This window comes from Bufo bufo, chromosome 1 (genome assembly GCF_905171765.1).
Source record: "Bufo bufo chromosome 1, aBufBuf1.1, whole genome shotgun sequence".
Taxonomy (NCBI): Eukaryota; Metazoa; Chordata; class Amphibia; order Anura; family Bufonidae; genus Bufo; species Bufo bufo.
In genome coordinates, this window is record NC_053389.1 from 372056930 (window position 1) to 372084522 (window position 27593).

The 27593-nt window shown below is 42.8% G+C and overlaps 1 protein-coding gene across 3 annotated transcripts in view; it reads right to left on the reverse strand.

The window, feature by feature from the left end:
• Positions 1-27593, reverse strand: part of FBXW11 (F-box and WD repeat domain containing 11) — a 785504-nt gene that overhangs the window by 62049 nt on the left and 695862 nt on the right. For all 3 annotated transcript variants that reach the window (XM_040404956.1, XM_040404965.1, XM_040404947.1), the window contains one exon: positions 20480-20598. In XM_040404956.1, coding sequence (XP_040260890.1) covers positions 20480-20598 — 119 coding nt within the window. The remainder of the gene's footprint in view (positions 1-20479; positions 20599-27593) is intronic.

Here is a 27593-nt window from a genome sequence, read left to right on the forward strand (position 1 = left end):
AAGGTCTGCGCATGTGCAGACCGGATCCGTCAATGCAGCAATTTTTATCCAGCACAAATACATTCCAATGGAAAAAAATACGGTATCCGTATCAGTTTTTTTCCGGTATTGAACCCCTAGGACGGAACTCAATAACGGAAAACTTTGACGCAAGTGTGAAAGTACCCTTAGATTATAAGTTACAACACTACTGAGCATGGGTCAATGTCAGTTGTGATGGCAATTAGCAATTCTAAATATACATCAGGATATAAAGTTGTCTACGATAAACCAATCATACAGGGCACAGCACTGTCATATTATATCAGATTCCCACACGGCAAAGCTGGGAAAGAGGGAATATACAGGTGTATCTATAACTGATGAATTCTCTGTAAAAGATGACACATAAGGAAGACATAGACGGCCACCTTCTCCATCTCTTCTTTCTCACCACATTGTATAGAGTAGGGATGCTCAACCAGCAGCCCTCCACTGTTGTAAAACTACAACTCCCACAATGCCCTGCTGTAGGTTGATAGCTGTAAGCTGTCCAAGAATGCTGGGAGTTGAGTTTTGCAACAGCTGGAGGTCCCCAGGTTGAGCATGCCTGGTGTAGAGTAACTACTCAATAAAGCAAACATATGAAATGTGCTCATTGAGGCGGTCAGGATTCTCAAACAAAGGGTCCATTGTGCCTCCTTCTGCAGCAGTTTCCTGTTCAAAGGAACAGCTGACCACTTTGAGTTCCTGAAACAAAATGGCCTGGGAATCACCCTTGTGGAACTATATAACATGGCTAGCTATAAAGGTGTCAACCTCATTATGAATGTCTCCCAGCTGTTCACCAATTGCCACCTGAACACTCACATACTGATTGAAGCGCTCATGATCTATTCAGTGATGCTGTAAGTTAAAGGGGTTGTCCGATTTATGAAAAAATAATTATATAGCACTGTAAGGGTCCATTCACACGTCCGCAAAATGGGTCCGTATCCGTTCCGCAATATTGCGGAACAGGTGCGGACCCATTCATTTTCAATTTGCGGTCCAATCCACACAAAAATAGAACATGTCCTATTCTTTAAAAGATATGGTGGCTCACCCACCACTAATTCTGCTACAAAGCCTAAATGACTCACCCTGTCAAAAAAGTATATAATAATAGTAATAGTAGGGGCTGAGCACTCACCACTTGGACCGTAGAAACAGAACACTTCAAAGTAAAGAGGTAGCTAGGTATTTAATGGTTAAAAAAAGCACAGTCTGTGCAAAAAAAAGTTACTTGTGAGAAGCAGGAAAAAGAAAAAATGGGAGATGGTTTTCCTGTATATAAACACATACAATGGGTGTAACATAGTAACATAGTACATAAGGCCGAAAAAAGACATTTGTCCATCCAGTTCGGCCTGTCATCTTGCAAGTTGATCCAGAGGAAGGCAAAAATAAACCCTGTGAGGTAGAAGCCACTTTTCCCCACTTTAGGGGAATAAAAAATTCCTTCCCGACTCCAATCAGGCAATCAGAATAACTCCCTGGATCAACGACCCCTCTCTAGTAGCTATAGCCTGTAATATTATTACACTCCAGAAATACATCCAGGCCCCTCTTGAATTCCTTTATTGTACTCACCATCACCACCTCCTCAGGCAGAGAGATCCATAGTCTCACTGCTCTTACCGTAAAGAATCCTTTTCTATGTTTGTGTACAAACCTTCTTTCCTCCAGATGCAGAGGATGTCTCCTCGTCACAGTCACAGTCCTGGGGATAAATAGATCATGGGATAGCGCTCTGTACTGACCCCTGATATATTTATACATAGTAATTAGATCTCCCCTCAGTCGTCTTTTTTCTAAAGTGAATAACCCTCATTTTGATAATGTTTCAGGGTACTGTAGTTTCCCCATTCTAGTTATTACTTTAGTTGCCCTCCTCTGGACCCTCTCCAGCTCTGCTATGTCTGCCTTGCTGACCCATTATCTTATTGGCCTTGGCAGCAGCTGCCTGACACCGTTTTTTGCAGCTTAGTTTGCTGTTTATTAAAATTCCTAGATCCTTTTCCATGTCAGTGTTACCGAGTGTTTTACCATTTAGTATGTACGGGTGACTTGCATTATTCCTTCCCATGTGCATAACCTTACATTTATCAGTGTTAAACCTCATCTGCCACTTATCTGCCCAAGCCTCCAATCTATCCAGATCCCTCTGTAGTAGTATACTGTCCTCTTCAGTGTTAATTACTTTACACAGTTTAGTGTCATCTACAAAAATTGATATTTTACTATGCAAGCTTTCTACAAGATCATTAATACATATATTGAAGAGAATAGGGCCCAATGCTGACCCCTGTGTGCAATGATTAGTTCTGCATGTGAGGTAGGCAAATATCCGTGAAAACAAAATTACATTGGAGGGTACGAGTCCATCATCTAATATGGCTGTTATCCACTCACGGAAGCGAATATATCCGGACCTGCATATGTGAGGAATGATCGAGAGGATTTTTTAGATGCCTAATAATCCACATCTTCTGGATCGGATAGTACAGGGGTGGCGAGCCGCATGCGGCTCCTTGCGCCTTCATTTGCGGCTTGCAGGGTAGCGGTGCGGCCAGCGATTACTCTCCTCTCTGCAATGCGTAAGTGAAGTGGTGGAAGGCTGGAACGAGGCGGAAGAGTGGAGGATTCAGAGCGCTGAGAGCGGGCACGTGACTCAGTCACTCACTGCAGCGCCGCCTCTCCTCCGGCAGAGAAGGCGAAGCTGCAGTGCTTAACCCCGCCACCAGCCGCCGATGTGCCCGCCCACGGCCCCACACCGCTATCTGTGAGTGTGTTTGTGTGTGACCTAATGCCCGCCCCGAGTCTTCTCAGTGCCAGCCTAGCAGCCAGATTAATCAGACCGCGGGCTGTGTCTATGGGGGCGGCACGAAGTGGCGCAGCAAGCAAGGAGGACCTGCTTCCAGCTCCATAGTAAATTTTAATGAATGTTAATGGTAGACAGCAGGGCAGGGGAGTGGGCACTCAATCAGAGCAGCAGTGGCAGAGAGACTCACTGAGGCCAGCAGCAGCCATTTTAGTCTGATTACAGCCACTCTGCAGCTTTGGCTCTAATCTGACTGAAATGGCTGCTGCTGGCCTCAGTCTCTCTGCCACTGCTGCTCTTCCTTTTTTTGACAGGTGCCACTGCCGAGCACACCAAGTGTGTCTTAGCGTCTGGGCGGTCGTCTGAGCATCTGTTTGAGCGTCTGGGCGGTCGTCTGAGCATGGGGCGGTCATCTGAGAAACCTTGAAACATATTGTGAAAAACAAAGATTGCCAGAAGTCTCACTAAAGCTGTCTACACTACAGGTAGGAAAGGTGGTTTAAATGCACTTTTAAATGTTTGATAACTCAATTGCAGTAATACTGTCGTGTGCACGCATATTTGTGTAAACGGATAGCTTGTGGCTCCTGGCAGTCATACGATTTTTTTTTCTGGCTCTTTGTGTCTGTAAGGTTGGCCACCCCTGGGATAGTATATGAATATTTATATTCTTTACATCACCTGTGCATGTAATCTTATGCAGATTACCTATTACAATCGTTCTACCTCTTCTACCGGTTTTTACAAGTATATGAACATTTTATATATCTCACATCGCCTATGCATGATTATATCTAACAACATTTTTGTCCTTTTATAAATTTTATGTTGAACTAATCATTGCACACCCATTGTATGTGTTTTTATACAGGATAACCATCTCCCATTTTTTCTTTTTCCTGTTCTCACAAGTAACATGATGAAGTAACTACCATATATTTTTATTGCATTTTCATGTATTGCTTAGATTTTTAAGATTTTTTTGCACAGATCGTGCTTTTTTTAAACCATTAAATACCTAGCTACCTCTTTATTTTGAAGTGTTCTGTTTCTATAGTCCAAGTGGTTAATGCTCAGCCCCCACTATTACTATTATCATGTCCTATTCTTGTTTGCAATTTCGGACAAGAAAAGGTATTTTCTATGCGAGTGCCGGCGATGTGTGGTTCGCAAAATGCGGAATGCACATTGCCGGTGTCCGTGTTTTGCGGATGAGCAAAACACATACGGACGTGTGAATGGACCCTTAATCTACTTAGCAGGAATATAACTAAGCTAAGGCTACTTTCACACTCAGGTTTTGGCTTTCCGTTTGTGAGATCCGTCATGGGCTCTCACAAGTCGTCCAAAACGGATTAGTTTTGCCCTAATGCATTCTGAATTGAAACGGATCCGCTCAGAGCGCATCAGTTTGCCTCCTTTTAGTCACCATTCCGCTCCGGAGGCGGACACCAAAACGCTGGTTGCAGCGTTTTGGTGTCAGTCTGACGAAACTGAGCCAAACTGATCCGTTCTGACACACAATGTAAGTCAATGGGGACAAATTCGTTTTCTATGACACAATCTGGCACAATAGAAAACGGATCCGTGTCCCATTGACTTTTAATGGAGTTCATGACGGATCCGTCTTGGCTGTGTTACAGATAATACAAACTGATCCGTTCATGACGGATGCATGCAGTTGTATTATTGTATCGGATCCGTTTTGCAGATCCATGATGGAACGTGAAAGTAGCCTAAGTAAGTTTTAGGCAAAAAATCTGGGCCTTTGTTTTCCTGCAATAACAATCTGTGAGGTTTTCCTCATGAATATTTGTGCCCCTCACCCTGCTCTGCAAAGGGAGTGAATACAAGTGCTGCCCTAAGTAACATGTCTTCCTGCTGGGAGATTAAGCAGCATGTTATATGTGTAGGACTACAAGTTCGAGCTGTACAATGACACTGTTGATACACACAGGATCTTCCCCCTACCTGTTCTTGTGCAATGCTCGGCAGAAATCCTCTTGTTTGTCAGCTCCTGTGCCCAGCATTTGTCTCCTCACTGCCTGCAGCTACTCAGTAATGCCTTCAAGGGTTTATGTCACCAGAATTAACCCTATTAAACTGGCAGACATTAGCGATGTGCTAATGTCAGCAGACCCTAACTGTACTATTTTTATGCTCATAGATGCCCCGGTTACTGCACAATTTTAACTTTGATTATATGAAAATTAGCCTCTAGGAGCAGGGGGCATTGCTCCTGCTCCTAGAGGCTCCGTTCACCCACCTAAAGTCACGCCCTGCCGTCCTTGATTGACAGGGCCACAGTTCGTCTTCTCCTGCTGGCCCTGTGCGCTGAATAAATCTCCCGCCTGATCAGTGCTAGCACACAGGGCCCACAGGAGGAGACTAACGCTGCCTGGCCCTGTCAATCAAGGATGGCAGGGCGTGACTTGAGGTGGGAGAACGGAGCCTCTAGGAGCAGGAGCAATACCCCCTTGCTCCTAGAGGCTAATTGGCATATCAAAGTTAAAATTGTGCAGTAACCAGTAAACAGTTAGGGTCTGCTGACATTAGCACATCGCTAATTGAGGCCAGTTTAATAGGGTTAATTCTGGTGACAGAAACCCTTTCAGCCCTGAGTCTGTGCTGCTGAAAGGGTCAATCTTTCATGAATAATAAGCTCAGCCAGGTCTGTGGCCAGCACAGTGACACCAAATCTCATCAGAGAAGGGAGAGAAGCTGACATCACAGATCATGTGACCATCAGTGAAATCTGAGAAAGCAGCAACTGGAGATAAAGTAAGTGAATTGTAAAGTCCTTACATTTGCCTAGTTAGAAACATACAAAGAACAAAAAAATAATAACCAGACAACCCTTTTAACAGACAGACAGACCAAAGAGTGGTACCATCAGTATGACAGAAAAGTGCTCACTGGCTGAATTGCCCACACAGAGACGGCATGTCATTCACTGCTTCTCCCCTGTGCGAAATGATGACCTGATCGCTTCTTTTACCCCTGCTGGTCATGCAGTGCCCTACCAACAATGATGTAATGCAAAGTCCTGCATTCAAGACTGTTTTGTCCAGTCTTTTTGAGACAACCTGTGACAGAGGTCCCGAACACAGCCTCCAATGCAGATGTGAACATGCATATATGTTAGGGTTTGTTCACATCTGCATTGGAGGCTTTGCCCCGGGCCTCTATTGCAGATTGTGTCAAAAAGACTGGACAAAACAATATTGCATGGAGGACTTTTTTATTCCAGTAAAACAATAGGATATAGTCAATGTAGTGTATTCAGCTCTGTTCATGTCATCTGACACTTCCGTTAATGGAGCAGAACAATGGAAATAAACAACAGTAATGTGAACTCTGCCATACATGTATATATGCATAATACAAACACAATTTAAATATACATTTTCATTCTTACTACACAGTATATACACATTGCATACATACATTATCCATTCAAGAAATGTACACAAAAATAAATACATGCCCATTACAAATAGTAAGCGCTTTATACATACACTTTAGCGCTTTATACATACACTTATATTACACTTACCTGAAATAGCTGAGGTCTGGATATCATGCAGACAGCCTGGGACATCAGAAAAGGAGCCACAGGGACATCCAGGGAGTTGGCAGAGGACAGGGTGCTGTTTCTATGTTTTCTCTCTCCTGTCTGCAGTGACCCTCCCCTCCCCTCCTCTGATGCAAGTAGGTGCATAAAGTTAAAACAGCCAAGAAACTCAGCCGCTGGAGAAGGACAGCCAGGAGCTCTAGAACAGGGAAGAAGGAAGAGCCAGTCTTCTGTGAAGAAATAGACCGGTGGCAGGGACCTCATTCCAAATTCCTTCCTCTGCTGGCAGCTAACACAGCAGAGGTAACTACAATGGAAGGGTTGGGCCCACTAGGGAGATTCACTGGCTCCTCGTTTCTTCCCGCCCTGTACACCCTACCGATGATGCCATGATGTGATTTTTTTCCCCTAGCAAGCCAGCTAAGACTGTCATTCACTAATTCTTGTCCCCTGCGCCCTACCTGTGTTCAAGCAAATCTCATAATTGTAGCATCCATAGGGCACAGAGGAGATACTGAGAGCTGTCTTATTAGGAAAATAGCAAGACTGCAAGCAAGCTGACCTTGTATGCTGGTAGATAGCACAGCACAGGGTATGGGTGAAGCAGTAAGTGTGAACCAATCTTTGGTGATAGAGGTGTGCGAACTCGCAGCTGCAGAACCAAGACAGCAAAGCATTTTTGCATCCCCCTTGGCTGCCATGAGGCGATGCCCTAGGCGAGTGCTTACTTCCATCTATCCTTTGTCCTGGCCCTGTATAGCACCTGTTTTTTAACACCTTCCGAACATTTCCTGTACGTAAACAGCATGTGTCCGTTCTTTACCTCTTTAAAGGGCCTATTTCCATTTAACATTTTGGATTTTTTCTTCTCTCCACGTTCCAATAACCATTACTTTTTTTTTTTCCGTTCACATAGTTATATGAGGGCTTATTTTTTGCAGGACAAGATGCATTTTTTTAATGCCACCATTTAATTTACCATGTCTTGTATTAGAAAACGGGAAGAAAATTCTGTGTGGCAAAATTGAAAACAAAACAAAATTCCGGCAATGTTTTGGGGGTTTTGATATCGCAATGTACTAAAAATGACCTGATGTCCTTATTCTGCAGCTAAATACAAATGAGGCAATACCAAACTTGAATAGATTTTTTTTTTTTGTGTCACTACTTTCTTTGAATCACCATATTCTGACAACTATGCAAAATTACTTCGGATGAAGGCACCACGTGGAACCGAACCCGTTTGGGAACAGTTTTTTTTAAAATACAAATACATTTATAAAGTTATTGCGCAAAGTCTCAAGAATTTCGGCTCATCTGAGCCAATACATTCTAAGGCCTCCTGCACACGACCTTTTTTTTTTTGGGGCGTTTACGGGCTGTTTTTTGCGTTCCATATACAGTCCGTATATGGAACCATTAATTTCAATGGTTACGCAAACAAAACCGGAATGTACTCCTTATGCATTTCGTTTCCGTATTTCCGTTACGTTAAAAGATAGGACATGTCCTATTATTGCCTGCAAATCAGGCGGGATGAGAGGAAAGTTTTATTGGCACTATTTTGGGGTGTATATGACTTTTTGATCTCTTGCTATAACACTTTTTGTGATGTAAGGTGACAAAATGCCTTTTTTTACACCGTTTTAATTTTTTTGACTGTGTTCATCTGAGGGGTTAGGACATGTAGTATTTTTATAGTTCAGGTTCTTACGGACGTGGCGATACCTAATATGTATACTTTTTTATTTTTTTATTTTAGTTTTGCAAAATAATATTTTTGAAAAAAAAATGTAATCTTTGTTTTAGTGTCTCCAAAGTCTGAGAGCCATAGTTTTTTTTTTTTTTTTATAGGCAATTGTGGCCAAATAGAATTAAAATTGGGGAAGGGGATTATAAATGTAGTACTCCATGGAAGTGCAGAGACCCGGATGATCGGGGCTTGTGTCACACTGAGTGGTGGAGTCCTTCCGTATCCCCCTCCTGTGACACACACTGCACTTTTTTGGGGATCCGTTCGCCTCCAGTTCCCGAGGTACTCCGGCCTGCTTTTTCCCGGTCAGAAAAGATCAGGTCCTTGAGGACCTGGTTGGCCACCAAAGTAAGGAATCACTGGCTCAAAATCCTCTGGGGTACACCAGACAAGTTCACAGGTAGGGGAAATCAGGTGGACTTATCTGGTGAGCCAGAAAACTAGTACGAGCCACAGGGCTGCTCATACTAGTGTGGGCCACAGGGTCCCTGGCATAGGGGTCCCCTTGCTCCGCCAGGCGGAGTGTTCTGTCAGAAAACCTTAAATCGTCAGATTCCCTTACCCAACGTGACTTCCGGGGGTGTGCGACGGCACGGCGCCTCAATTCAAGCGCAGTACCAGGGCATGGGTAATGGTAAAATTACAGTGAGCGTTGACTCATGGACGCGCGACGCTCTCAGGGGTAAGGAGATCTGACGGTTTTTTGTCTTGTTAAATCTCTTTACCCTCACACTGCGCACGCGCGGATTGAAGCCAGGCAGCAATGAATCTGAAGCGCGCTCTGTAGTGAGTGTAAGGAGATTTTACAATTCGCGCGTGCGCAGTGTGAGGGTAAGGAGATTTAACAAGACAAAAGACGGTCAGATCTCCTTACCCCTGAGAGCGTCGCGCGTCCATGAGTCAACGCTCACTGTAATTTTAACTTACCCATGCCCTGGTACTGCGCTTGCACGAAGGCGCACACCCCCGGAAGTCACGTGGGGTAAGGGAATCTGACGAGTTAAGGTTTTCTGACACAACACCTGCAGGACAGCTCTTTGCACTAGCATTGTGACTACAGCTAACTGCCCTGCCTCTTTCTCAAGATAGGGATGCCTGCAAAGTAAGGAAGATTCTTTACTTCACAAACACCACTTCAGCTGCCAGCAGCCTAGTCAGCTAGTGCGACATCGCTAGTGCAGAGAGATAGGTGGTGTGCTGTTACTGAAGTACAGCCCTGCTGTCTGCAAGGGGACCACTAAGGGGGTATTCTGATGTGAAGTGGGACCACTAAGGGGTCTATGTAATGTAAAGGAGGAACTATGAGGACATCCTATTATAAAGGAGGCACTGTGCAAACACACCTACTGGGAGATTGGAGCACTCTACTATGAAAGGGAAACTAAGAGAGCAAAACTATTATGAAGGGGATATTCTGGTATGAAGAAGGTATTCTACTATGCAGGAGGGAAACTGCTGTGAAGGGTGCCCTCTACTATAAAGGATAAAGGGTGCACTAGGGGGTAAAACTACTATGAGAGGGCACTAAGGGGGAATTCTACTACGATCACGGGCACAACGGACAAAATTACTGTGAAATAGTGGCTGATAACAGAACAGCCGCGACTGAGCAATGCATTTTATAGATATAGATATATATATATATATATATACATATATACACACTCACCTAAAGAATTATTAGGAACACTATACTAATACGGTGTTGGACCCCCTTTTGCCTTCAGAACTGCCTTAATTCCACGTGGCATTGATTCAACAAGGTGCTGATAGCATTCTTTAGAAATATTGGCCCATATTGATAGGATAGCATCTTGCAGTTGATGGAGATTTGAGGGATGCACATCCAGGGCACGAAGCTCCCGTTCCACCACATCCCAAAGATGCTCTATTGGGTTGAGATCTGGTGACTGAGGGGCCATTTTAGTACAGTGAACTCATTGTCATGTTCAAGAAACCAATTTGAAATGATTCGAGCTTTGTGACATGGCGCACTATCCTGCTGGAAGTAGCCATCAGAGGATGGATACATGTGCTCATTCTGTTTACGCCAAATTCGGACTCCATTTGAATGTCTCAACAGAAATCGAGACTCATCAGACCAGGCAACATTTTTCCAGTCTTCAACAGTCCAATTTTGGTGAGCTCGTGCAAATTGTAGCCTCTTTTTCCTATTTGTAGTGGAGATGAGTGGTACCCGGTGGGGTCTTTTGCTGTTGTAGCCCATCCGCCTCAAGGTTGTGCGTGTTGTGGCTTCACAAATGCTTTGCTGCATACCTCGGTTGTAACGAGTGGTTATTTCAGTCAACGTTGCTCTTCTATCAGCTTGAATCAGTCGGCCCATTCTCCTCTGACGTCTAGCATCCACAAGGCATTTTCGCCCACAGGACTGCCGCATACTGGAGGTTTTTCCCTTTTCACACCATTCTTTGTAAACCCTAGAAATGGTTGTGCGCGAAAATCCCAGTAACTGAGCAGATTGTGAAATACTCAGACCGGCCCGTCTGGCACCAACAACCATGCCACGCTCAAAATTGCTTAAATCAGCTTTCTTTCCCATTCTGACATTCAGTTTGGAGTTCAGGAGATTGTCTTGACCAGGACCACACCCCTAAATGCATTGAAGCAACTGCCATGTGATTGGTTGACTAGATAATTGCATTAATGAGAAATAGAACAGGTGTTCCTAATAATTCTTTAGGTAAGTGTGTGTGTATATATATATATAAATATATACACACAGTACAGACCAAAAGTTTGGACACACCTTCTCATTCAAAGAGTTTTCTTTATTTTCATGACTATGAAGGCATCAAAACTATGAATTAACACATGTGGAATTATATACATAACAAACAAGTGTTATACAACTGAAACTATGTCATATTCTAGTTTCTTCAAAGTAGCCACCTTTTGCTTTGATTACTGCTTTGCACACTCTTGGCATTCTCTTGATGAGCTTCAAGAGGTAGTCCCCTGAAATGGTCTTCCAACAGTCTTGAAGGAGTTCCCAGAGATGCTTAGCACTTGTTGGCCCTTTTGCTTTCACTCTGCGGTCCAGCTCACCCCAAACCATCTCGATTGGGTTCAGGTCCGGTGACTGTGGAGGCCAGGTCATCTGGCGCAGCACCCCATCACTCTCCTTCATGGTCAAATAGCCCTTACTTTCAAAGTTTTCCCAATTTTTCGGCTGACTGACTGACCTTCATTTCTTAAAGTAATGATGGCCACTCATTTTTCTTTACTTAGCTGCTTTTTTCTTGCCATAATACAAATTCTAACAGTCTATTCAGTAGGACTATCAGCTGTGTATCCACCTGACTTCTCCTCAACGCAACTGATGGTCCCAACCCCATTTATAAGGCAAGAAATCCCACTTATTAAACCTGACAGGGCACACCTGTGAAGTGAAAACCATTTTAGGGGACTACCTCTTGAAACTCATCAAGAGAATGCCAAGAGTGTGCAAAGCAGTAATCAAAGCAAAAGGTGGCTACTTTGAAGAACCTAGAATATGACATATTTTCTGTTTCACACTTGTTTGTTATGTATATAATTCTACATGTGTTAATTCATAGTTTTGATGCCTTCAGTGTGAATCTACAATTTTCATAGTCATGAAAATAAAGAAAACTTTTTGAATGAGAAGGTGTGTCCAAACTTTTGGTCTGTACTGTATATAGAAGGACACGGTTTTGCATGGGTATATTTAATCTATTTCATTTAATGTTTGTGTGTGTCATTAAAAGATATCGCCAGTATCCCCCATAACAGTGACCTCTACATCACCCTACCCCTTAACATTGACCCACAACTTTAAAATTGGACCTCCACAGCAGTCCATCCCCTTAACTTTGACCTTCACAGCAACTCGCCCCTTTAAAAGTGAGTTTCACAGCAACTCGCCCCTTTAAAAGTGAGTTTGACAGTGACCTCCACAGTGCCCGCCCCTTTAACAGTGACCTCCACAGTGCCCAACCCTTTAACAGTGACCTCCACAGTGCCCGCCCTTTTAACAGTGACCTCCACAGTGCCCGCCCCTTTAACTGTAACCTATTGGCTGATAAGGGACATGTGACCGTGTGTCCGTGTGTACAGTCTATTTATGGCTGTGTTTTTTGAAAAGCTGGATAAATTAAATATTAACTTATATTGACCAACACACCTCATATGACTGAATATTTAAGGACCCGCAAATTGCTAAAACCTGTGATCAGTTGTTATAGAAACCTGGAGTAGGACCTGCGAGGTTCTATTGGCTAATAAGGGACATGTGACTGTCTAAAGGGCAGTTTAAGTGAAAGGCTTGCTGGCTTGTATGGCTAATGCAGGTCATTTTTGGGGAATATCTCAGGAACGGTAAGTCGTAGAGAGCTGAGAACATTCCTGGACACCTGATGTACCTGTGTGCCAAATTTGGTGAAGATCGGTCCAGTCGTTTGGTTGCGCATAAAAAGAACGTCCAGACAGAAACAAATTTTTATATATATATATATATATAAAAGATAGCAAAGGACATGGCTTTGCACGGGTATATTTTATGTTTCCGTGTGTCGTAAAAAGATATCAACAGTTTCCCCCATAACAGTGACCTCCACAGTGACAGCCCCTTTAACAGTGACTTTCATAATGACAGCCCCTTTAACAGTGACTTTTACAATGACAGCCCCTTTCACAGTGACAGCCCCTTTAACAGTGACTTTCACAGTGACAGTCCCTTTCACAGTGACAGCCCCTTTAATAGTGACTTTCACAGTGACCGCCCCTTTAACAGTGACTTTCAGTGACCGCCCCATTAACAGTGACCGCCCCATTAACAGTGACCGCCCCATTAACAGTGACCGCCCCATTAACAGTGACTTTCACAGTGACCGCCCCATTAACAGTGACCGCCCCATTAACAGTGACTTTCACAGTGACCGCCCCATTAACAGTGACCGCCCCATTAACAGTGACTTTCAGTGACCGCCCATTTAACAGTGACTGCCCCTTTAACAGTGACTTTCACAGTGACCGCCCCATTAACAGTGACTTTCACAGTGACAGCCCCTTTAACAGTGACTTTCACAGTGACCGCCCCTTAAACAGGGACCTTCATAGAGCTTGCCCTTTTAATAGTGACCTCCACAGTGCCCGCCCATTTAATAACAGTGACCTTCACTGTGCCCGCCTCTTTAAAAACAGTGACCTTCACTATGCCCAACCCTTTAAGCAGTAAAGAAAAATGGCTGGGTTGTTAGGAAAAACTGAGTAAAACTGTGTTTATGGCAGTTGGTATTTGAAGAGAAAGACTTGCAGGCTTGTATTGGGGGGGGGGGGGGGCTCATTTTTTGGGAATATCTAAGGGACAGTACGCCCTAGAGAGCTAAAACCTTCCCGGACACCTGATGTACCTGTGTGCCAAATTTGGTAAAGATCTGTCCAGTCGTTTGGTCGCGCATAAAGAACGTCCAGACAGACGTCTAGACAGACAAACTCATTTTTATATATATAAGAGACTAGCAGAAGGACCCGGCTTTGAACGGGTATATTTTATCTATTTCATTTTATGTTTTGGTGTGTCGTAAAAAAATATCAACAGTTTCCCCCATAACAGTGACCTCTACAGTGCCTGCCCCTTTAACTGTGACTTTCACTGTGACCGCCCCTATTAACTGTGACCGCCCCTTTAACTGTGACTTTCACAGTGGCCACCCCTTTAACTGTGACTTTCACAGCGATCGCCCCTTTCACAGTGGCCGCCCCTTTAACTGTGACTTTCACTGTGACTGTCCATTTAACTGTGGCTTTCATTGTGACCGCCCCTTTAACTGTGACTTTCACAGTGACCGCCCCTTTAACTGACTTTCACAGTGACCGCCCCTTAAACTGTGACCGCCCATTTAACTGTGACTTTCACAGTGACCGCCCCTTTAACTGACTTTTACAGTGACCGCCCCTTTAACTGTGACTTTCACAGTGACCGCCCCTTAAACTGTGACCGCCCATTTAACTGTGACTTTCACAGTGACCGCCCCTTTAACTGACTTTCACAGTGACCGCCCCTTAAACTGTGACCGCCCATTTAACTGTGACTTTCACAGTGACCGCCCCTTTAACTGACTTTTACAGTGACCGCCCCTTAAACTGTGACCGCCCATTTAACTGTGACTTTCACAGTGACCGCCCCTTTAACTGACTTTCACAGTGACCGCCCCTTAAACTGTGACCGCCCATTTAACTGTGACTTTCACAGTGACCGCCCCTTTAACTGACTTTTACAGTGACCGCCCCTTTAACTGTGACTTTCACAGTGACCGCCCCTTAAACTGTGACCGCCCATTTAACTGTGACTTTCACAGTGACCGCCCCTTTAACTGACTTTCACAGTGACCGCCCCTTAAACTGTGACCGCCCATTTAACTGTGACTTTCACAGTGACCGCCCCTTTAACTGACTTTTACAGTGACCGCCCCTTTAACTGTGACTTTCACAGTGACCGCCCCTTAAACTGTGACCGCCCATTTAACTGTGACTTTCACTGTGACCGCCCCTTTAACTGTGACTTTCACTGTGGCCGCCCCTTTCACTGTGACCGCCCCTTTAACTGTGACCGCCCCTTTAACTGTGACTTTCACTGTGACCGCCCCTTTAACCATCTCCCGACCGCCAAACGCAGGGATGCGTCCTGCGGGCGGTCGGTTTGTTCCTCTTGGACGCATCGGCGCGTCATCTAGCGAGACGCAAAATTTCCTGTGAACGCGCGCACACAGGAGCGCGCGTTCACAGGATCGGAAGGTGAACGAACTGCTCTACAGCCTGCCAGCGGCGATCATTCGCTGGCAGGCTGTAGATGCGATTTTTTTTAACCCCTGAAGGGTATATCAGACGCTGTTTTGTTAACAGCGTCTGATATACCTGCTTACCTGGTCCTCTGGTGGTCCCTTTTGCTTGGATCGACTACCAGAGGACACAGGCCGCTCTGTAAAGTAGCACCAATCCCCACACTACACTACACCCCCCCCTGTCACTTATTAACCCCTTATTAACCCCTGATCACACCCCTGTCATTGATCACCCGCCTGTAAGGCTCAATTCAGACGTCCGTATGCGTTTTTGTTTTGCGGATCCGCAAAACACGGACACCGGCAATGTGCTTTCCACATTTTGCGCATCCGCACATTGCCAGAACTATATAGAAAATGCCTTTTCTTGTCCGCAATTCATTTTTATATATCTCTTATATATATATATAAAAATGAGTGTCTGTCTGTCTAGATGTTCTTTATGCGCAACCAAACGACTGGACCGATCTTCATCAAATTTTGCACACAGGTACATCAGGTGTCCGGGAAGATTTTAGACTGGGTCACAGCTCTCTAGGACGTACCGTTCCTGAGATATTCCCAAAAAATGACCTGCATTAGCCAATAGAAGCCAGCAAGCCTTTCACTTAAATCTGAACTGCCATTTACACGGTCACATGTCCCTTATCAGCCAATAGAAGCTCGCAGGTCCTACTCCAGTTTGCCATAACAGTCCTCTAGGGCGTACTGTTCCTGAGAGATTCCCAAAAAACCTGCATTAGCCAATACAAGCCCCCAAATGCCATGCACAGTCACATGTCCCTTATCAGCCAATAGAAGCTCGCAGGCTCTTAGTTTCCACATAAACAGTTTTATTCCAGGTTTCCATAACAACCTAGCCATTTTTATTCACTGCTATAAGTCAGCTTTAGGCTAGGGCTACACGACAACATGCATAGCTCAACAGACAGTATCACACAGGATAGGATTAGATACACAGCTCAGCAGGCAGTATCACACAGGGTAGGATATAATATACACAGCTCAGCGAACAGTATCTCACAGGATAGGATTAGATACCTTCTGCTGAGCTGTGTATCACACAGGATCGGATTAGATACACAGCTTCGCAGACAGTATCACACAGGATAGGATTAGATATAAAGCTCAGCAGACAGTATCACACAGGATAGGGTTAGATACACAGCTCAGCAGACAGTATCACACAACATAAGATTAGATACACCGCTCAGCAGACAGTATCACATAGGATAGGATTAGATACATGGCTCAGCAAGGATTAGATACACAGCTAAGCAGACATTATCACACAGGATAGGATTAGATACACAGCTCAGCAGACAGTATCACACAGGATAGGATTACATACACACCTCAGCAGACAGTATCACACAGGATAGGATTAGATACATAGCTCAGCAGACATTATCACACAGGATAGGATTACATACACACCTCAGCAGACAGTATCACACAGGATAGGATTACATACACACCTCAGCAGACATTATCACACAGGATAGGATTACATACACAGCTCAGCAGACATTATCACACAGGATAGGATTACATACACAGCTCAGCAGACATTATCACATAGAATAGGATTACATACACACCTCAGCAGACAGGATCACAGGATAGGATTAGATACACAGCTCAGCAGACAGTATCACACAGGATAGGATTAGATACATAGCTCAGCAGACAGTATCACACAGGATAGGATTAGATACACAGCTCAGCAGACAGTATCACACAGGATAGGATTAGATACATAGCTCAGCAGACAGTATCACACAGGATAGGATTACATACACAGCTCAGCAGACATTATCACACAGGATAGGATTACATACACACCTCAGCAGACAGGATCACAGGATAGGATTAGATACACAGCTCAGCAGACAGTATCACACAGGATAGGATTAGATACATAGCTCAGCAGACAGGATCACACAGGATAGGATTAGATACACAGCTCAGCAGACAGTATCACACAAGATAGGATTAGATACACAGCTCAGCAGACAGTGGGGCGGGGTGCTTTAGAGGTCACTGTTATGGGGGAAACTGTCGACACACAAATTAAATTAAATAGATTAAATATACCTGTGCGAAGCCGGGTCCTTCTGCTAGTATATATATAAAAATGAGTTTGTCTGTCTGTACGTTCTTTATGCGCGACCAAACGACTGGACCCATCTTCGCCAAATTTGGCACACAGGTACATCAGGTGTCCGGGAAGGTTTTAGACCGGGTCTCAACTCTCTAGGACTTACTGTTCCTGAGATATTGCAAAAAAATGACCTACACAAGCCTGCAAGTCTTTCTCTTCATAGCCCAACTGCCATACACACGGTCACATCTCCCTTATCAGCCAAGAGAAGCTCGCAGGCCCTTAGTCTCCACATACACTACATTTTTCTCCACTGCTGTAGGTCAACTTTAGGCTATAACGACAATAAGTCGCACAACATAGGGCACAACTATGCTGCTACATGCATCCATCTTGGATGGATTTTTTCCGACTGTTATGTCGCAGTGCGACACCATAGCCTATTATAAAAATAGTTGAGACAAATTGTCACGCGACACGTCGTCATGCAGCCCTAGCATTAAAGGGGCAGGTAATGTGGAGGTCACTGTTAAAGGAGCGGGCATTGTGGAGGTCACTGTTAAAGGGGCTGTAGAGATCACTGTTATTTGTCAATATCTTTTAACGACACACACAAACATTAAATAGATAAAATATACCAGTGTGAAGCCGGGCCCTTCTGCTAGTGTGTATGTATATATATATATATATATATATGTGTGTCTGTCTGTCTGTTCTTTATGCGCGACCAAATGACTGGACCGATCTGCACCAAATTGGTCTCCGCTCTCTAGGACGTACCGTTCCTGAGATATAAAAAAAAAAAAATGCAAATATGGCACCATCACATGACCTGCATTAACCAATAGAAGCCTGCAGGTCTGTTTCCTCATATCCCAACTGCCATATACACGGGGCAGGGCGCTGTGGATGACACTGTTAAGGGAGCAGAGTGCTGTGGACGTCACAGTTAAGGGGCCAGGCTGCTATAGAGGTCAGTGTTAAGGGGACGGTCCGCTATGGAGGTCAGTGTTAAGGGGCAGAGTGCTGTAGAGGTCACTGTTAAGGGGGCTGGTTATTGTGGAAATCACCGTTAAGGAGATGGGGTATTGTGGAGTTCACTAATAAAGGGGTGGGATGCTGTGGAGGTCACTGTTAAAGGGGCAGGCACTGTGGAGGTTACTGTTAAGAGGGAGGGGACTGTGGAGGTCACTATTAAAGGGGCAGCCGCTGTGGGGGTCACTTAAGGCAGCGGGGTACTGTGGAAGTCATTGTTAAGGGAGTGGGGTACTGTGGCAGTCGCTCATAAAGGGGCATGTGCTGTGGAGGTCTCTGTTAATGGGGCAGGGAACAGTGGAGGTCACAGTTAAGGGGACGATTTCTATGGAGGACAGTGTTAAGGGGCAGGGGGCTGTAGAGGTCACTGTTAAGGGGGAGGGTGTTGTGGAGGTCACATTTTAAGGGATCGGAGCTCTGTGGAGGTCACTATTAAGGGGGTGGGTTATTCTGAAAATCACTTAACGAGACTGGGTACTGCGGAGGTAACAAATAAAAGAGGGGCCACTGTGGAGGTCACTCAAAGGGGCAGGTTATTTTGGAAATCACTGTGGAGGTCACTCAAGGGAGCACCGGTGGACTGTGGAAGCCACTATTAAAGAGGCAGCTGCTGTGAAGGTCACTGTTAAGGCAGCAGGGTACTGTGAGTTCACTGTTAAGGGAGCAGGGTACTGTAGAAGTCACTGTTAAATGGGCGAGATACTGTAAAGGTCACGGTGATGGAGAACACTGCGGATATCTTTTAACCTCACACACAAACATTAAATGAAATAGATGAAATATACCCGTATACACACACACACACACACACACACACACACATATAGTGGCTGATAACAGAGAGCAGCAGTGCACAGCCTGACTGAGTACCACAATACTAATGAGGAATATGCAGTCAGCTCACATGCAGGGTCTTGAGAAGTATATGAATAGTCAGATGGCTAGTCTTTATTACTATGGTGTGTGATTGCTCTTGTGAATCAATGGGAAATAATCCAGGAGGTTGATGGGAAGTTGAGATACACAGAAGGCTCTATGCTACACAATGAGAAAGGGAATGAGCATGCTCTGAGGAGTACTGGGCTGTGAATGATGATGTAATGGGTGTGGGCAGGGAAGTATCAGAGGTAGAGCAGTAGGGGGTGTGGAGCAGCACTGATTGGAGGGGAAGTAGGAGGATACAGAGAAGAGCAGCTTCATCACTGCTAACACCCCCACAACCAGGAAGTGTAGAACCAGGAAGAGCTGGCTGCATGGGAGAAATGAGGAGAGCTCAGCTGTATCAAAACATGCATCAAGGTGCTCATATAGCTTTAGTTCATCATAAAATATTTATATTTTCATAGACTCTGAAAACCCTTTTAACCTACCCAAAAATGGAATAAAAAGTGATCACAAAGTCATACACACTCCAAAATGTTATCAGTGAAAAGTACAGATTGACCCAGAAAAATTAGCCTTCACAGGTTGGAATAAAGCAATAAGAAAACCCAAAAAATAAACATTTTTTTTTTCAATATTAAAACACAAGAAAAGCTATACACGTTGTAATCTTACTGACCAAGAGAACAAAGGAAACAGGTCAGTTTTACTGCACAGGAAATGCTGTAAAAACATAACTTATAAAACCTAATTGTGTTTTTCCCCCCATTTCCAGCACATTTAGAATATTTTCCCAGCTTCCCACTAGTATGCAATATTAAACGATGCCATAAGAAAGTACGTCCTGCAAAAAAACAAGCTCTCATACAGCTTGTGAATAGAAAAATAAGAAGAATTATGGTGGTTAAGTATGTTAATAAAAATAAAAGAATCTTATTTTAAATGCATACATAATTTGCATTGTGCAGTAAACTTCCCATAGCATAAACTCTCAAACCTCCTACTCCCACATCATTTTCTAAACTAACTTTCTCTTTGGAATTTGTATGAAATCCATTTTGTAAAACAAAGAAAGGCTGCTTATTCGCTGAAGGGCAATTAACAGAAGTTTATAGAATTTGGAGGGGGGGGGGGGGGGGTTCTCAGAGAGAAACAGAAAGACATAACGCAGGAATGATTTAGCAGCTGCTTCTTATTGCCTGACAGAGCCAGATTCCTGCATAATCTTGACTGGCTCTGTCTATAAAGGAGGGGAAGGAACTAGCAGCGGAAGAAAGAGCAAGGATGCCCAAAGTGGCTTGGGCCCACCCTCTCTCATTTGCATATGGAGCAATTATATTGCTAAGTGTAAGGTAATCATTACATTCGGCTAAGCTAGACCTACAAGGCACTGCACCCTGTTAAATACGAAAATTCTTGGTGACAGACTTCATTTAAAAAAGTTAACTTGTTTGCAGCAGATTACCTGATGGTATTATCTGAAGAGCCGCTCACAACTAAACGATCCCGGTACTGTAGACAAGCAATGCCACGTTTGTGCCCATTTAGTGTGCGAACAAACTCACAAGTACTAGTGCTCCAAACCTAAAGAGAATAAGTAAAAAGGTATGATTCTGAAGTAGAAATAATGCTACTGATAAATTTCTTTTAACTCTTTCCTACATCCTTGATACTAATAGTTTGATCTCAGCTTATGTAACAATGACAATCACAGTTTTAAAACAAGTCCATGTTCAAGGTTTTAACTGTGATATATAGTGCGTTAGTGACCCATTCAAACACCAGTATTTTTGGTCCGCATCCGATCTGCATTTTGTGCAGGTTGGATGCGGACTCATTCACTTCAATGGGCCTGCAAAAGATGCAGACAGCACACCATGTGCTGTCCGCATCCGTACGTCCATTGCCAGGCACCTGCAAAAAAAAAAAAAAAAGTTCTATTCTTGTCTGCTTTATGGACAAAGATAGGATTGTTCTGCAGGACCTCCCGTTCCATAAAATGCGGAACGCACACAGCTGATATCCGTGTTTTGCAGATCTTTAATTTGCAGGATACAGCCATGTGCATTAGCCCTTAGGCCTCATGCACACGACCGTTGTTGTGTTCCGTTCCGCAAAATGGGGTTCCGTTGTTCCGTGATCCGTTTCCATGCGTCTTCCTTTATTTTTGGAGGATCACCAGACATGAAGGAAAGTAAAAAAAAAATCAAGTCAAGTTTGCCATGCAAATGATAGGAAAAAAAAACGACGCGGATGACAATCTTGCGTGCCTCCGCGTTTTTTCACGGTCCCCTTGATTTGAATGGGTCCGCAAACAGTTTTCCGTGAAAAAAATAGGACAGGTTATATTTTTTTGACGGACTGGAACCACGGATGGCAAACGGTGCATTAGCCGAGTTTTCAACGGACCCATTGAAAGTCAATGGGTCCGCAGAAAATCACGAAAAATGGAACAACGGACACGGAATAAAACAACGGTCGTGTGCATGAGGCCATAGAAACATGTCCTAGTGAAAACTGCATGTACCTGCAGCTTTATTTCTCGACCCGATTTCTAAATAAACCAATTTGCGATATATTACGAATAAAGCCTCAATTTTGGGCCTGTTTTAAAGTTTTCAAAATAAAAAAAAGTCTGCATAATTACATAGTTGATACGGTTGAAAAAAAGACATAAGTCCATCAAGTTCAACCAAGGGATAGGTGGGGACGCGAATGCCAGAAGAAAGTGAGACTCAGATTTCTACACGTTTTCATAAGCATTAATGTTGTTTATTTTTGAGAATTCATCTAAACCCTTTTTAAAACTGTCCACTGACTGGCCTAATGACTGTGCTTCTTTGGACAATAACAACTGTGAAAGAACAGTTATGTTTGGGCTTCCCTAATCTTTTTATTCAGCCATATTATTCCCTGTTTCATTTTCACAGCTACATGCCTTTTAGGCCTATTGCACACGACCGTATGGCTTTTTCAGTGTTTTGCGGTCCGTTTTTCATGGATCCGTTGTTCCGTTTTTTGTTTCCGTTTCTGTTCCGTTTTTCCGTATGGCATATACAGTATACAGTAATTACATAGATAAAATTGGGCTGGGCATAACATTTTTAATAGATGGTTCAGCAAAAAACGGAACGGAAACAGAAGACATACGGATGCATTTCCGTATGTGTTCAGTTTTTTTTGCGGACCTATTGACTTGAATGGAGCCACGGAACGTGATTTGCAGCCAATAATAGGACATGTTCTATGTTAGAACGGAACGGAAAAACGGAAATACGGAAACGGAATGCATATGGAGTACATTCAGTTTTTTTTGCGGAACCATTGAAATGAATGGTTCCGTATACGGAACACAAAAAAGGCCCAGTAAACGGGGAAAAAAAACGGCCGTGTGAAGGGGGCCTTACTCAGTAGCACAGAGCATCTCCCTTTTGTTAGCACTGTACTGCTGTGACATCCTTTCCTTTACTTCCCACTATCTTTGTTCCTGAGATCACAGAACAGATGATGGACAAATCACAAAGACACACAGGAAGCTCCTGTGATGTTCAGAAGCAGTTTTAAGCTCAGGATCTCAGCTAGCTCTGACACACCTCCAACTCCCTCTCAGCCGTCTTGAGTTTGTTACCAGGGGTGGATCTTGCCCGACAACAGGCAAAGGACAGCAACTTAGGTTGAAGTAAGACCCCTATTAGTCATAATAAAAAAAATTCACATGGATTCAGGTACATTTTTCTAATAAGTGGATTTAGAAATCTGCTAGTTAGACCATTCTCCATGAAATTAAATTGACAGGATACGCAGGTAGAGACAGCTTGTTTCTACCTGTCAAATTGTACAGATCCCCAGGGGACTATAGCATGGACTTCTGTGCATTCTAACTTCCTCCATTAAGCAGAGATCATACTCTGTCACATATGGGGGTACTTTTTCCCTGAAAAGAAGTGAGAAGATGAGCGCTTGCTCATTTAATCTCCTCACTATGCCTAATTAGGCCATGTAATGACACCATGACCCAGACATTTACTAGCAGCCTGATCATGCCTCCAAAGAACTTGCACCAAATACATCAATAATGTTTACATTTTACACTGTCCCTATCCTATCCATACTCGATCTAGGGAGAGTAAAACATACGGACAGCTTCTCTAAAGATACCCATTACACGCTGCAGTAATATCAATAACATCACTAGAGAGGAATTTTTTATATATTTCTGACAGATAGAAAAAAAATTCAGCCAGAAAATACATTTTCGATATAATCAATATAAACCAAGGTACCCAAAAAATATCAAATATTCACATTGCGATAACTGAATATGCAAAATTAAATATTACCTTAAAATGTTTCAGTTCACAAATACCAGAAGTCTAGCAGCCAAAATGGAGTCTATGGTACTAGAGGAACACCTAGATGTACTTGGTGTGGCTGAGACATGGCTGGACACTTCACATGACTGGGCTGTTAATATTCAGCGTTTTATACTCGTTAGAAAAGACAGGGTCAATAGAAAAGGTGTGTGCCTGCATTTGAGTAGTGAGGCAATTGTGGGAAAGGATGCTGAAACTTTATGGGTGGAATTGCAAAGGGGAAAACTCTGAAAGAACATAATCCATGTAATCTAACATAACATGGAAGACAGAAGTTCAGATTTATAACCAAATAGAGCAGGCTGCAAAGCCGGGTACAGTGGTCATAAGGAAAGATTTTAACTTCCCAGATATTGATTGGATCATGGTTCTGCCTCAACTGCAAAGGGTAGAAAATTTGTTGAAGATCCCACTAAGGGTGATGCTACAGTATGTTGGATCTGGTAATTTCTAACAATGCAGAGCTAGTTGGAACTGTTCGTGAAAAACACTTGGTAATAGTGACCACAATATAATTATGTCTGTGAAGGTTCTCATTTATCCAGGTCATGGTATATCTGTAAAGAATAAATCAAGGCAACTGGACTTTCTGTAGATTTCTTGAAAATGTTTCACTCGTTCTTCCAACGAGCTTTCTCAATCACAGTCACTCAGAATTGAGAAAGCTCGTTGGAAGAACGAGTGAAACATTTTCAAGAAATCTACAGTAAGTCCAGTTGCCTTGATTTATTCTTTACAGATACAATATAATTATATTTTCCAAAACTGTAAAAAGCAAGCTCTGCCTTGGAGGGCAAAAATAATTTAAATCCATAACAACTAAATATAATTAATAATAAACTGCAAAATTTATTCCTGTAGGTAACAAGTATAAATGGCTAAAATTAAACCCCACATGGTTACAGGTACTGTAAAAAGGGCAATAAATTATAAAAAAAAGGGCACTTAAAGGAAATGTGTCATCATAAAATGACCTACTGTTTAAATCATATTTTATTTTTTATGATTGGCATTTTTAAAGAATTTTTGATGATGCTATATAAAAAAAAAACAAAAAAACAAACAGCAGTTTTCATACTGGCCACTTCTTAGTCTGTACAGATCACTTTACTGCAGTTACCTGTATATCTATACCCAAAGGTGTTATGATTACAGGCAGGATTAGAATGATAGATAAAACAGAATGCACCATTCACAATAGGTTATTATCAAAGTTTATCTATTCTTTCCTTGTACAGTGACCTCTGCACAGGTCACAGAGCCTGCTTACAAAACTCTTCCACAGAAGTCAGAAGTGCTGTAAAGCAATTTTTTTTTTAAATGCTCTCTGAATGCTGTTAAGAAAAGCTCAGGCAAGGTGGCAGCCACCATAATCATGTTCAGGGAACAGAATAAAAAAAATCTGCAATCAGAAAACAAAAACAGATTAGAAAAGGATGTGTGTTACTATTTCATTTTAACTGGCAGAAAATAAAATTTTGATAACACATTTCCTTTAAAAGATACAAATCTGAAGGATATGCTGTAGCCTTTGAAATTTACAAAGTGCTTGAAGGCGTTTTCAGAGATTTTTTTTACTGATGACCTATCCTCTGGATAGGTCATCATTATCTGACTGGTGGGGATCCCGGGTGTTGGACTAGCAGATCAGCTGTTCGAGCAGTTTTTGCAAAGGCATTTTAGACATTTAATAGGTAAAATAAGGTCTATAGGCATAGAAAGTATAGTTTGTAATTGGACTGAAAACTGGCTGAAGGACCATGTACAGAGAGTTGTGGTCAATGAGATTCTGAATGGTCCCTGGTTATAAGTGGCGTAACCCCAAGGTTCAGTGTTGAGACCTCTATTATTTAACTTATTTATTAATGATCTAGTTTTGCAAGTGACACCAAGTTACTGTGCAGTGTATGGAAGATGTTCATAAACTACCAGCTAAGGCTACTTTCACACTGGCGTTTTGGCTTTCCGTTTGTGAGATCCGTTCAGGGCTCTCACAAGCGGTCCAAAACAGATCAGTTTTGCCCTAATGCATTGTGAATGGAAAAGGATCCGCTCAGAATGCATCAGTTTGCCTGCGTTCCGTCTCCATTGCCTGCAGCGTTTTGGTATCCGTCTGACAAAACTGAGCCAAACGGATCCATTCTGACACACAATGTAAGTCAATGGGGAGGGATCCGTTTTCTATGACACAATCTGGCCACAGTGGACACAGTGTTTGGGCATCAACTTGGCAAATGAGGTTCAATGTGGAAAAATGTAATGGGTCACTTACTAATATTGTGAGGCACATGTAATACTGGATTGATAAAACTGTATGGCTCACGTCAACTACCTCCTCACATAATGAACAACATGGGTTTAATGTGAGGCACCTGATAAAGTTACTTACTATTAGGCTCAGTTCAGACCTGAGCGTTCTGAAAGGAGCGCTCTGTATGCGCGATTGTACGGGCGTTTACAATCGCGCATACAGAAACAAGCGTACACACAGTGTCGCGCGTTCCCGAAAGTCTATGTACGGGAACGCGCGACAAGCGCCCAAAAAAACGCTCCTGTACTTGTTTGAGCGTCGGGCGTTTTACAACGCGATCGTACGCGCTGTAAAACGCCCAGGTGAGAACCATTCCCATAGGGAAGCATTAATTTCTCCTTGTTGAGCGTTTTACAGCGCGTAGGAACGCGCTGTAAAACGCTCAGGTCTGAACTGAGCCTTAATGTGAGGCATGTGGTTTTATCAGTTTGGACTTCCATATGCCTCACAATATTGATAAATGTATTTATTTTATGCACTTACAGGTGAAACTCAAAAAATCTGAATATTGTGCAAAGTTCATTTGTTTCAGTAATGCAACTTAAAAGGTGAAACTAATATATGAGATAGACTCATTACGTGCAAAGCGAGATATTTCAAGCCTTTATTTGGTATAATTTGGATGATTATGGCTTACAGCTTATGAAACCCCAAAGTCTCAATTTTGATGTCCCCTTTGCTCAGGGGGTATGGCTTAATTAGCTGACTAGAAGTGTGACACTTTGAGCCTAGAATATTGCATTTTTTCACAAAATTCTAATTTTAAGCTGCATTAATGCAATTCCTTTTAATTTGCATTACTGAAATAAATGGACTTTTGCACGATATTCTAATTTTTCGACTTTCAGCTGTAACATCCAACTGTCCCCAATGGGGCTCACAATCTAAGTTCCCTATCAGTATGTCTTTGGAGTGTGTTAGGAAACCGGAGTACCCGCAGGAAACCCACGATAAATAACCGCATAATGTACCTAACATTAACCCCATGTTGCCCATGATGTGAGTAGGTACATGATGGGGTTACTTATTAATGTGATGCATGTGGAGGTCCAAATTAATAATGTCATGTGCCTTACATTAATAGTAACTCCTTCATGTACCTCCTCACATAAATGGGCAACATGGGGTTCATGAGAAGTACTTGATAGGGATATTTACTATTTAACGTGGGGTACATTGGTTCAAACTTAGAACACCTCGTATAATATAATATGAGCTACATATAGGTTCAAATTGATAAAACACACAAAAAATACTCACACATTAACATCATGCTGCCTGGCAACATGAGGTTAATGTGTGGGAATTTTCTGTGTTTTTTTTTTTTTTGCATGGAAACAATACTTTTTCTTGGTATCATGAAAATTCTAACATACATTTTTAACACATATGTGGATGATTATATATTAGATATACTTTTGGCCAATATATTTTTTATACAGGCCAATGATCAGGAAAGATTTTCAATGTTAAAAAAGCGTGTTCCCCTATAATTGGACTATGTAAAAGGGCTGTTAGCAGCTCACAAACAAGGCAACTCATCAGGTGATCGCATCTTTCATGCAGCACCAAAAGTGGGATGTTCTACTGACAATATGTAAAGTGAATGAGGAATGAACAATCCTAACATCCACCTTTAACTTTGCACTGGGACATGTGAAAGGCCATTTAAATGAGAGCCAAACAACTTGTTTATTGGGTGGTGTAATAAGACCCTAAGAAAGTAGGCAAATTTATTCCTTCACTATATATATATATATATATATATATATATATATATAAATAATGGCAAATGTGGAATAGTAAATCCGTTTTCCTGTCGCTAGTGGTGTTGCCAAATGAAACATGCTATGTGAGACTTACTGCTGGGTATACAATCTAAAAATTTTCCAGCA